Source organism: Brachyistius frenatus, unplaced genomic scaffold (assembly GCF_029030835.1).
Source record: "Brachyistius frenatus isolate BFR_SWC_R1_liver_20210118 unplaced genomic scaffold, ASM2903083v1 Contig_60, whole genome shotgun sequence".
NCBI lineage: Eukaryota > Metazoa > Chordata > Actinopteri > Embiotocidae > Brachyistius > Brachyistius frenatus.
The window spans coordinates 615,588-628,917 of NW_027210659.1; the positions used below are offsets into that span (position 1 = coordinate 615,588).

Below are 13,330 nucleotides of genomic sequence, written 5' to 3' on the forward strand. Positions count from 1 at the left end.
CTCCAACCGAGTATCACGGCAAAGCCCGAGATGGAAACACCGGCCCACTACAGCCAAATGTGAGATAGCCACGCTTTGGCCTCTCAGTTTCACGTTTTGTCAGCGTGAAACTTACACGCAAGTAAAAGTAACATAACAACAGATCATGTGAACAAGTACAAGGACATTTGTCTCCTCCTTCTGTCCTGTCATCTGTTGGCATGAATCAAAGACTGCCATGTGGGAGGTTCAAATCCAGGAGTGACAGCATGAGTTGAGTTGTTTCCTAACCTCAACCATGTTTTCTTTTGTTGTTGAAACCCTAAACATGTTCATTTTCCTAACCCCAACAATGTTTTTGGTCACAAACCCCAACCACAACCACGCGGTGATTTCCTAACCTCAACAGTTTAATTTTCCTGTAAATCACATGGCTGCATGCATGCAGTAGGTTTCATTTTTCATCTACTGCAGGATAACGTGAAACTTTCACACCCAGAGAGAGAGAGAGGGCAAAGTGTGTCTCTTTCACGCTTTGCTGTAGCGGACCAGCGTGTCTATTTCACATTTTGCCATGATACCAGGTTGCCTTCTCAACTTTTGCTTCTGGGAACAGTGTAGGAAAAATGGAGATTCAGTAGCAATGTTAATGCAACAATCTTCATTTTCAGGTCAGAGAAATGTTGGTTTTGTGTGGATGGTGGGCCAAAACAGAGAAAAAGACCTTTTCAAATACAGATGCCTTAATGTGGATGTAGTCTCAGTCAGTCATCAGTCGGTAAACAGTCGTGGGTTAATCCACCTCGATGGACTCGCTGCTCTCGTTTATGGGTTTACACTCATTGGGAAGTCGTTGATGGCGGCTCAGCTGAGTGGCCTGTGTGAAGCTGCGGTCGCAACGCTCGCACCTGAGACGCAATCACACACACACACACACACACACACACACACACACACACACACACACACACACACACACACACACACACACACACACACACACACACACACACACACACACACACACACACACACACACACACACACACACACAAAAGAGAGATAAGAGACATTGATTAGTTTAAGAGTTTGAGAATCTCAGAAAAAAACAAAAACACTGTTGAAGAGACAGAGAATGACACTTACACAGCTTCAACACACAGACACAAACCTTTAGATCTGCTAACACACACACAAACACACGAACACCTCCCCTGTTAACTCTAATATCCCGTGACAGTATAAAGTGTGTGTGAGGCCCAGCTGAGCAGCAAGCTGTAATTGTTGCCCTGATCTTGACAACCTGACCGACAAATTACACACACACTCCACCTGTCAATAATCTATCCAGCAGGCTGAGAGGGGGGGGGGGCATTCCCATCTCACACACTTTAACACACACAGACAAGCCCACACACACTCCGATATATCCAGGCCTGATAAGGCAGTGTCACTGTCACTTTCAATAGAAAAAGAGAAGCGAGGGAGTGGTAGGGGGAAGAGGGGGGCAGTTAAATGTATATAAATGTATGTGTGTGTGTGGGGGGAAGGCTCTCCAAAGAGAAAGCTGTGTTGAAGTATTGGACGTAGCAGTCCTGAAACAAGACTAACATGCTGTTAGATAGAAAGGAGGAGGGCGAGGGAGACGACGGTAAATACAGGAGGAGAGATATGTTTTGTATTGAAGCTCTTCAACAATAGGCTTTTCATTCATCTTTATGAACACAAGTGTGTTTACAGTTTAGTGGACATGGTTACTGTTGACTTTCTGTAACAACAGATGTACTGAATTTTATGTCGAGGGTAAAAAAAAAAAAAATCCTTTTGACTGTGTGTTCGATTTTAGCTGGAGCCATGGAGGATTTATTTTCCATACATACAATTCATACAGAAAAAAATACCTCCTGTTTTAGAATATTTGAGTTGCACTTCTGTGGTAGCTCTAATTTTTCTGATAGGGATAGGGCATCATTTTTAAGTAGAGAAATTCAGCAAGTACCAAAATGCCAGTACTTGTACTTGGTCTGAAAAAAAGTGGTATTGATGCATCTCTGTAAAAAAAAACAGAACATACAATAAATAGTAATATGCAATAGGCACATCAAATTACACTCTAAAACAAGAAACTCCAAAATAGAAAAAAAAAGAAATGGTCCTTCTCTACAGTCACTTATGAATGTAAACATTTACAAAGTAGAAATGAATTCCAACAGTCAGTCAACCCAGGTAACCATATTTTGGTAATGTCAAATCCTTTAAGCAACCAATTTATAACCAAAACAATTGTCATCAACACAAACTATAGTTGGGCTTGACTAGAATTAGGATGACAGAAATACTTGATTGTATACAACTAAACGGCAAGCGCACAAAGCGAGCACAATGTGCCAGGGCTGTTTACAGATTTGTAGAAAACAGGAATTATTTGTGGAATTAATTTTGTGGCAGCAGTTCGGACCTACACTAAATTCAATTCAATTCAATTCAATTCAATTCAATTCAATTCAATTCAATTCAATTCAATTCAATTCAATTCAATTCAATTCAATTCAATTCAATTCAATTCAATTCAATTCAATTCAATTCAATTCAATTCAATTCAATTCAAATAGCGCCAAATCACAACACAGGTTATTTCATGGCACTTAACACATTAAAGTCCTTACAGTGGAACTTTACAACATTATACAGAGAAACCCAACAATGCAGCAATACACTCCAATCCAGATGGTGGCAGTAATGCACCTAAAAGCTGTTGTCATTTAGGGTGACCAGTCACAGTAGAAGACTGCTTTGGGCTTTTAGTTGAATACACCAGCCAGCCATCCTTTGCCTCTCACTAGATATTGGTTGTTAAGTTTGTGTGTGAGGACTTATATTGCAGGAGAAGCAGTTAACCCTTTCATGTATAGAGGTCACTACAGTGGACAGCTATTCAAATGTTGTTTTCTTGTATATGCATGGGTTTTGATGGCATAGTTGCACATCAGCCACTACAGTGAACGCTATTGCATCATCCTGTACGAGGCTGAATCAACATTTGAATAGCTGTCCACCGTAGTGACCTCTATGCATGAAAGGGTTCTGCATGTGTGAAACATAGACTGTATATAAAAGTGTTCATAGCTTCTGGCTCTGAAAAATTAGGCAGATGCAAAAGTGTCTTAAGCTGCGATACCATCGAGTGCCACTGGAGGTCGGCTCCAAAAAGCCTCCGGCTCCATAGACTCCCATTCAATTAGTCTCCTAAAATTATCAGTCAACAAAATTTCTCCACGAGTTATTTCAGTGTTGTTAGCTTAAGTCGCTCCTTCTTATTAGTTTTCTGGCGGTCCATTTGAAAATAATCCCTCATTCATTAGAAAATAAGATTCAAAAAGCCGTGTTTTGGGGGGGCGTGTCTGTTTGATTGACAGGCCTGTAGTGCAGTCAGGTTACGGCTATTGGTGGGCAGGACATTTCCAATCAGATTATGTCAGAGCCACTTCTCGCTACCCGCCAGCTCTCCCAAATATGGTCACTACTGACTCCGGACTAGCGAGATGGCGCCGGCTAAATTCTGAACTCGAGTCTTCATAACGGCCATTCACAAACCAACGGGTGACGTCACCGGTCGTTGCTGCTAGGTGTGAAATAACATCATTTTATTGTGAGCATTTTTTTCTTGACGCCAAATCTTCCCATCATACAACTGATTTCAGTGAATGTTATAATCATGCACAAATGCATCCAAGTATTATACAGTAATTATATAAAATCAAAGTTTTTTTCGTGAGTATATATAAGTGTATGCATGAGGTATCTCACAGACTGACAAGATGGAGCTCCCATCTGAACTATTCTCACTTTGTAAATGTCCTTATAGCACAAGAAAAAGAAAACAGGCCCATGTCCGAATCCCTGACTGCTCTGACATTCCTGCCGTATTTGTCTGTAGATTTACAAAACCACAACGGTTACCGACATCAAAGCCCCTCTGAAGCGTCTCTGTCACAGCCACTTATCCGGCAGGACAGATGCGACGACGGTTCTCCTGCAGAACAAAGAGAGGAGCCCAAACGTGGCGGCTGCAGTCCGCTGACTATCGACCAGCGCGCATCTGTTCCTTTCTCATCAGGGAAAAATAATGTTGAGTGGTTTGTCCTGACAAAATGACAGAGGCCGCTTTAATCACATTCCCTCAAGGATCAGTGAAGTTTCAGCTCACCTCTTATCTTCATCTCCTCTGCACACACCGGCGTGGAACGAGAAGTTAACAAGTACAGATTGTGTTCAGTTACAGACGGATAGAAACTGAAGGCCTGATGGGAGCAGAGAGAGGCAGAGACGCAGATGGAGATGTCTCCATTAACAGCAATGTTAAAATTCACTTGTAGGGAGGGGGGCGGGGGGGTGTTACATCGGAATACATTCTTTACAAATTTTCAAATTTTGAGCTCTGTTTGGGTTCTCTTGTTTGAAATTTGCAGTGCCACTCATCTGCCAATCGAATCATTGTGCACTGCAACCACACCAACGTGGATGGGACACGATGTCAAATAAGGCCAGAACTTATACTTGCTGTCGAGCCATGCGTCATGAACGTTATCGCTCACATACTTGATTCTGCACTCTGCGTGTTACTAGAGGACTCCAGCGGAGGGCGCACCAGAGAAAAATTTATAGCATTAGAACATCCTGATTTGCTTGACGTAAACAAAAGAAAACAATGGCGACAATCGAGGGGATTTCTATTTCAACATTTCCTGCTGTCCATGGACGTAACGGTATCTGACCTGTTTCCATTTAGTTTTGTTGGTCCGTGATCCTGCCACGTCTCCATACTGCCTCTTACTGGTCAGGTGTACATTGCAGCTTGTGTACACGTTGCGTTAATTTCTGAGGACGTGCACAACCTACGCTCCAAATAGATGCAGGATACGTGAGGCAGCTATCACGCGCACCTAGTTTAAAGCAAAGACAACTCTGGCCTCAGACTACCAGATATTTAAAACGAGTCATTCAGGAAGCAGTGGGAAAAAAATGTGAACAGTACCGAGCCCTGTTGATAGTTCTATCATCACTCGCACTTTCCCTTCACTGAACTCAGTTGTGATCTGGGGGCCATGGAGAAGACTTAGCAAAACTATTATTAAAATACTGATATTTACAGTTCCCTTTATTATTAAAATATTTTTTTAAATAATTTGTTATTGTGGTTGCAGAGATATACTCTTTTTATTATCGGTATGCAATTTTCGAGCAGAGGCCTAAAAAATAGGTGTTTTTGAAAGGTTAAATCAGAACTTTTCAGTCATAATTGAAGGTATTTAAATAACTTTTAATTCAGGTTAAACTGTTGAGTTCTGTTAGGATTTTGACATTTCCAAAATAACCTTCCAACTGTGGTCAGTAAGACACTGGACTTGTTTACTGATTAAAGTTTTTAATTCAAATAAATCAGTTGATTTCTAGATGGGAAAGTGTCAACGCTGCACCGAACCGAATGAAATCTGATGAATGAATTCATCAACCAACGCTGTAGCCACATTGAGCTTCGAAGCTCTTCCAACCTGTAGATTTGTTTTTTCATCTAAACTTCATTTAGAAGTTTAGTTTCATTAAAACTACATGGCTGAGCTCCTCTGACTGGTATCAAGCTCCCATACATAAAACCTTCACATTCACACCCTGTATGCTACCTCATCAGCAGCAAACAATAGACAGATGAGGTGGAGTTGATGCTGAAGACTTTCCATCACTAAAGTCTCTCGAGAAAAACACCCTGTCAACTACTGTCAAATGCATTTCTCAGTTTGAAACAGCTATAATTAAATGAATAATCCAGATGCACGATTTTTTTGAGTCCACAGTGTCTGTTCTCAATTTAGCAAAACTGCATTTTTAGATTTTAAGCAAGATAATCAACAAATGTTTGAAATAAACAAGTTTCCCTCCTTCACGTACTCTATGCTGCCATCTTGGCGGGCCTGTCTTGTAAAATAAATAATGTATCTCTGAATATTGAACTTTGCATGCATCAGGCAGACACAAACAACTTCAATGGAATCATAATGTTGTTCTGCTGAATGTGGAAACAGGCATTTCTTAGCCTTTTTTAAAAAAAAAATTTTGTATCCTTAACAGCTCAATTATATGTCAGAGCGGGGTGTCTGTCAGTTTATTTTTCAGTCTCTCTGCCTTCTCTCTCCAGTTTCATCACAACGGTCATTTGTATTGTGTTTTGCATTTTGTATTGTATTGTAACTTGGGTCAAATCGTTATCAAATATGTCCAGTTATATATGTATATATAGTTAACTGTAGTGTCAAACTTTGATCTCTCACTTTACACGTAGAGATGTTAAAGATACAAAAGTTCTTTAAAATGGTAGAAGATACTGCTTGATGCCTGCAAACTGTTATGAAACTAGACTTACAGACTTTAAATATAGCTTCTTAACCTGTAAAACCCAGAAGGCATTTTCTTACATGTTATAAATCTTATTAGAACACATACAAAAATCTCCTGCTCCTGCGTCCTTCAGTCCTCTGGAGGTTACTTAGAGGTGCGATGTCGTTGAAGGCTTCCTGGTGAAAAACTGAACAGACTGCAGGAGAACAATAGAACACCGGAGAAAAACAGCGGCATCTATTTGACAGTGCTCCACAGTCCAGCGAGTTACCAGTGCTGAAAAGCTGCCGACCACACAGAACCCCCACCTGGCTGCTTTCTCTTCGGCGGGGAAAATAAAGTTGAGCGTTTTCCTCTTGACAAAGTGACAGTGGCAGCTTTAATCTATCTGCTGCGCCGTCCAAAAGAAGATAACTCCCCCAAGGCCATCGATCCACTAAAGATTTCTGACGCCCGTCCATGATTGTCTTTGTCCCGCTCTACCTCCACCGAGACTGTGAAGTGCTGATGAAAAGGTTCGGGGTTTCCTCTGATTGCTTATTAAGAATGCTGATTTGCTTTAACCGGATTTCTCGCCGGCCGCTTGTCGTTTCACTTTTTACACTGTGATCTCTTATTCCTCTTTGCTCTTTCACCCTGTTATTCTCTCGCTCATTCTTCTCACTTCTTCACTCTTTCACGTCGATGACAAGTTCGGATTTCTCCGATTGCCTATCACGGAGGTTAATTTGTTCCCCCCCCTCCCAACTTTCCTCCTGATACGAGTCTTTTACATTTCTCGCAACTCAAATCCCTTATTTTGCTTTCTTCACTTTCTTTTATATCTTTTAATCTTTCGCCCTCTCCTCTCGTTTGCCCTCCTGCCCTCTTCCTGAACGCTGACCTCTCCATCCACCAGGGAATCCTTGTTGTCCTCCACCGCTGACGGGATGACAGCATGACAACAGCAGCATCCACAAAGCCTTAATTGCAGTGCGGCTCGGCCTCTAATTATATCAGCCCTTCGCCGAGTAAAAAAATGGAAATGAGCAGTCTGAGTGTGCGAAGATTCATTACCAGGCTGCTAACAGCTGCGATCGAGCCACTCCTGTATTTACACTGGCCGTTTTTTTGCTGATACTCTCTGATTTACAACAAGTAAAACGCGAGAATGAGCCGAGATTTTTCCTCAGTGGTCAACAACGCAGGCAGACGGTAGTAAAGTGCATAAAGGTCAGAGGTCACACCAGCCTTGACAGAAGAACAAAAAAAAATTCACAGACGGGTCATGAATAATGGAAAAAGTGCTCGAGAAACAAGTAAAGGGCCAAAAGATGCTGCCGTGTGTTTTTGCCACCAGCTGGATTAAGGCTTTCTGAGGCCTTTGGCAAAAGTCTGACCAACGCGGCGCTAAAACAAAACAAAGGAAAAAGGGAACTGCAATAATATGTAAAAAAAGATTTCAAATTTTTACGAATTAGTTAAATTTCTTAAAGATTTCAACACTGCCATTTATGCCTTTATTCTTTTTTCTTTTTTTTTTTAATATCATTCATTTTAATTCAACATTTGGAGAAGGTGGAAGTCTTTTGAAACTTTTTATTGTTTTCAGGTTCGCCCAGAAAAACAATAAGTGAATAACAATGACATGAAATCATTGTATTGATTTGTATTTGGCTCACATGGGAACTCTTCATTTAAGAAATTGTTTCAAAACTGTCTTTTCAGCCAATTTAACCAGTCACATGTTAATATGTCCAAATATCTTCATAGTTTATTTTCCAAGTTGTAATTACAGCAAAAGCTTTATTTGTTCCAACATAACTTGTCTGTTTACTCTGACTTGTTTCTAGTCTAACTGCATCGGTCTCATTGAACCAACAATGATCACTGATCCTGATAATTATCAGTATTTCTCAGTCATTTGAGGTCAATAGGGTGAGCAAATGCCATTCGCATAAAAAAAACAATCCATCCTGCATTTGATAAATGAGTTGATAAATGGATCACTGAGCTTTTTGTTGTTCTGGGTGATGTGGGAGTCATACTTCACCAGTAGAGCTGAACTCCCATGACTTCACCTCAAATACTCAGGGAGGACGTTTTGTTCACAAATAACTAGAACTACCATGTCACAGTTGTATTTCTCTGCCAACTAGTGATGTTGCAATGTATTGGCTTCCTGGTTTGTAACATATGAAACTCCAGCTGTTTAAATTCAAGTTTTTCAGACATTCCAGTCATTCCAGTTCCAAAACATGTGCTGTGCTCCAAATCCTGTACTTGTGCACTAGTGCATAAGTGTGTTCACACTGTCAAGTACAGAAATATGCAGTGCACTACAAGTACCAGGATGATGCACTCAAAACAGTCCAGAAAATAAGTGTGAAGTGCTGGACACATTTTTAACCTAAAAATCACCCTAAATGCCATCTGACTTGAAGAATTTTCAAATTAAAGGCATCTGAGGAAGTTGCAGCTGTTCCTGAACGCCACACAAAAGTGTTTATTTTTCACTGCTGCTGCTGGACAGAAGAATCAGTGGGTTCATTGAGTGTGTTCAACAGAGGGCACAAAAATACGTTGATTTCTGGGTCAAATATTTAAAGCTGCAGTTATTTTGAAGGGTGATGTGTTCACATGCTGGTCATTTCCGGTCAGTGCAGAATGGCAGTGTGCGATTTGAAAGAACACTATCCTGTCAAAATACACAAGTCAGAGTCTTAACTTGGAAGAGTTAACAAGGTCATGATTTAAGAATATTAAGAATATCATGGTGGGGGCCGTCGGAGGCAGGTGAGGGGGCGGGGCTTAAGGGAATGTGGGTGGAGAAAACAAGAAGGTAAACAAGTAGTGATGACGAAGTGGTTATTACATGGAAGTTGTGTGCAGCAGGTGGAAGGAGGAAGGAGATGAGGTTGGTGGGGTGGATTGGGTGGGGGGGGTACTCACTGTTACTTACTTGAACGGCTTCTCTCCGGTGTGCGTGCGGATGTGGTTGTTGAGCGTGGTGGCGCCGGCGAACGCCCGGCCGCAGTATCCACATTTGAAGGGTCGGTCACTGGAATGCGTCACCACGTGGTTCCTCAGCTCGGACGGCTGCGAGAAGGACTGAGAGCAGTGGCCACACTGGTACGGTCTGAGGCGGACGAAGGGTCGGGGGGGAGGGAGGGAAGAAAAAGGAGGGAGATGGGTGTGAGTGCTACTTTATCTTCTCTTGAATGTATGCCATTTTTCCTGAATGTAGGTATATTTTCAAATTATGTTAATATAGGTTGTTTTTTTTAATACATCTTTACATCTTTTTTAGTCATTTAACTTTCCCATGGCAGGGATTCCCTTTTAAATGATAATGTACAGTAGGTAGCTTAACATTCATCATTTATTTTTGTCTGAGTTTTGAAGGAAAATTCAGGAACTAATAAATTATTAAACTAACTTTTATCATAAATAAATTAACTTTTATCAGAGCATTTTACAGCAGCAGACAACACAAAGGAATTGTTTTCAAATGTTTCAACGCAAAGAAGATGATGTCAAATGAAGGCCTACAAGGAACGCACCAACGAGATTCATACTTAACAACTGAATACAAAAAACAGACAAAACAGAAATAAACATTTAGAGATAATTCCATCAACGGAGCTCCAGAGGTTGCATGGCTCATCTTGTTTAACACCGCCATAATGGCAAGACCCACACGAGTGGAAATGAACAGCATTAATAGGGATTTTAAGCCAATAGGAGTCCACTGTACATTTTATTTTCATAAGCCATTGAATCCTAAATGACAAAACGTCACAGATAAAACCCACATAGTGCCCGCAGGGTGCTTTTCAAAACTATTATAGCTAGAACAGACAATGTTCCAGCTCTGCAGTATCAAAGTGATTTCATTAACTTTCTCTCTACATATTCTGAAGACTCTTTGAAAGCCTATCAAATTGTGGAGGGGTAACAAATGGACGAATTCTGGATTCATGACGAATATTCAGCTTTGGGGTCCATCAGCTAAAAATAGCTTTGAAGTGTCACTTCAGTGTCATGTAGTCAACGTGCTAACTTTTATGTAGTTAGTCTACACTTTTATAACATTATGTCTTAAATTCCGATTCACCCACCCTTTCTTCATGTAAGTGTTATGAAGTTTTTTTAATACACCAGAATCCTTCCTGGAGACTGAATGACCCTGCGTTGAAGCCATGATGGAGTTGTGTTGTAGGAGCCCAGTGCAGTTGGACGTGATGAAAGCTGCTCCCGTGTGTCAGCCGTGTGATTATACATGTTCACTTTTCTTATGATTGCAGCAGGTGTAAAGGCTCCATGGTAGCATTTGTTATTAGCACTGGTAGCAATACTAACATGGTTTTTCATTTGACTGATAAATGGTGTGACATTATCAACCAGAGCTCTATATGCCATGTTTTATTTGTATTCCTTTATTCCCCCATCTTTTTTTTTTCTTTTATCAAGGGTTTATGAAAAATTGTTTGGAATATTATACACATTCTCAAACATTATGAGACACTTTTGGGGGCTGTAAGATGAACACATAATTGAGATAAACAGATATATTATATAGACACAGAAAAGCTTCAGACAAACAACCACAATGTGTAAGGTCTAAAAAAAACACAGATAGCCTCCACCCAGGATAGGGGAGGGTCGGACACTGCTGCGGTTACCATGGCAGCATGACCATCATCAACAATGCAGGCCTAGATCATGACAGATCATGACATCATGGTGTGTGTGTGTGTGTGTGTGTGTGTGTGTGTGTGTGTGTGTGTGTGTGTGTGTGTGTGTGTGTGTGTGCATGAAGAATAGCAGTTGGCGAGGGTGAGATAGAGACAATACCAGAACAAGAAAAGAAGAGATATAAAGAGATAGTGTGTGTGTGTGTGTGTGTGTGTGTGTGTGTGTGTGTGTGTGTGTGTGTGTGTGTGTGTGTGTGTGTGTGTGTGTGTGTGTGTGTGTGTGTGTGTGTGTTTGTGTGTGTGTGTGTTGGCCCCAAATGGGAGTTCACAGTGGGAGTGAATCAGACTGAAACAAACAACCAAACAATAGCTGTGTGTCTCCTAATAGAGTGTCCTGCTTCCATACCGCTGCAGATCTAACCTTACATTCTTTCCATTTGTTGAGCCGAACACCGTCCCCCGCTAACATTATTGATTTATTTTGTTTGAACTTATACGGGACACTTCCAGCGTGATCACAGGCTCTGCTCGTGTCTTGCCTCTTTCTCTCTGTTTCCTTTTATCATTTTCAAAGCTCTTATCTTGTTTGCCGATATTAGAAATACTCCTTTAATTTTAATAGAAAATATCCTTCCAGAAAAGCAATGCTTTAAAAATATCTTCCTTAGAAGTTATAAGAAGCTGAACATGCTGTGACGCAAAAGAAGAGCAAACCCTTGAGACGAATGAAGGTTATCAATGAAAACTTATTGTAGTAAAATATTAAGAATTAGATGATCTCATTGGTCAATAACTGTGTTCAAATCAGGTGACAAAGGTAGACAGACTTAGAGAAGGTGATATGAGATGGAATAGTTTAACCTCACAGATACTGAAACTCAAAAATGTCCATGTTTGCCATGAAGTTGTCCTAAAACGGCCGAGGAATTATCAACATGAGTCTTAAACTGAACTTCATGATACCCGAGTTCAAAGTACAAGTAGTGTATCATGATAAATCACTATCAAATAGTTACGATAAATCCTTTCATACAAATCTGATTCATCTGTAGTACTTTTAATAAAAAAATTACAAAACAGTAAACATCTGCTTTCTGTTGCTTTTGTGTTGGATTTTTATTGGTTCCCTTTATCTGACAGTGTTCACATCGTGACAAATAATAACATTCGGATGTGCAGAAATGCACATCCGAATCAGTGTTCGGGAAATTCAGATAAATTCATTTTCTTTCCAGTTGATTCAGTCTAGAAACGTGGACCTCAGAGGACTTGGCCCCTGAACGTTTTTCCTTATTGCTGGTTCAAATTCATGCCGACAGGTTAACACGGTGAGACCTCAAAGATAAAAACAACACGTAGCTTCTGTGTTGAAAAATCTAAAAACCTGGGATGCACCCTGCGGCAGTGGCACAGCGAAGTGTTACAGTAGAGAGGAAACAGTTTGCGTCAGCTGCGTGTGCTGATAAGCGGACGACAGAAACACTCAGAGCTCTGAGGTGATTAGCCGCTGTCAGTCACATTAAGGACCTGATGAAAAGGCTGAGATCCCGTTATTAAACCTGCTGCTAATGACGGTGAGCAGAGACACTGGTGGCACTGGGACGATCGGCATCGGCACTGTCACTGTTCAGGATTGTTGTCTTCATTATCATCACAGTAATTGTAAGCACCTATAAAGAAATAAAATAAAATAAAAACAAGTAGCTTTGCTGTTAAACTAAGAGCTCATATCATCACTGCAATATCTATTTTAGGCATCTTTTTAGGGGTAATTGATTGTTACCGAGCATCATCGGTGACATCAATATCCTTCCTGATTGTTTTTAATTTTATTGTATTCAGCGTCATTTTTATCACCAATATGTATTTGATATATTCAGTCAGAAGTAAGATGCAGTGTTGCAGCAAAAAATAAATAAAGTCACACTCATTTTGCAAAATTGATGGAATTCAAATTATAGTAAAAGTAACTCATAAATTATTATATTAATTGAAAAAAGAATGCATTAGTTCTGACATTAAATGTTTATGGACTGCCATCATCATAATCATTATCATCATCTTAATTATAATATTATTTGTAAATCTGCTGTTTTCTGTACCCACATCTATTAAATGTTCATTCATCCAGAGGTTTTCTTCCATTTTTCATTCCGATTTTAATATTTTATTTGGGGGGTAGTTTTTCCTTATCTGAATAAAGAGTCTAATGACAGAGCGGGCTGCATTCTGTGCAGATTGTGAAGCCTCTTGTGATTTGTGATATCAACCTTACATTCCTG

The 13,330-nt window shown here is 40.3% G+C and overlaps 1 protein-coding gene across 1 annotated transcript in view; it reads right to left on the reverse strand.

The window, feature by feature from the left end:
* Window positions 1-722: 722 nt before the first annotated feature.
* The window catches only part of prdm6 (PR domain containing 6), an 86,646-nt gene continuing 74,038 nt past the window's right edge, over window positions 723-13,330 (reverse strand). Inside the window, exons 7-8 of the mRNA XM_069706012.1 lie at window positions 9,314-9,490; window positions 723-887 (exon numbers count right to left, since the gene is read on the reverse strand). Coding sequence (XP_069562113.1) covers window positions 773-887; window positions 9,314-9,490 — 292 coding nt within the window. The 3' untranslated portion in view covers window positions 723-772. The remainder of the gene's footprint in view (window positions 888-9,313; window positions 9,491-13,330) is intronic.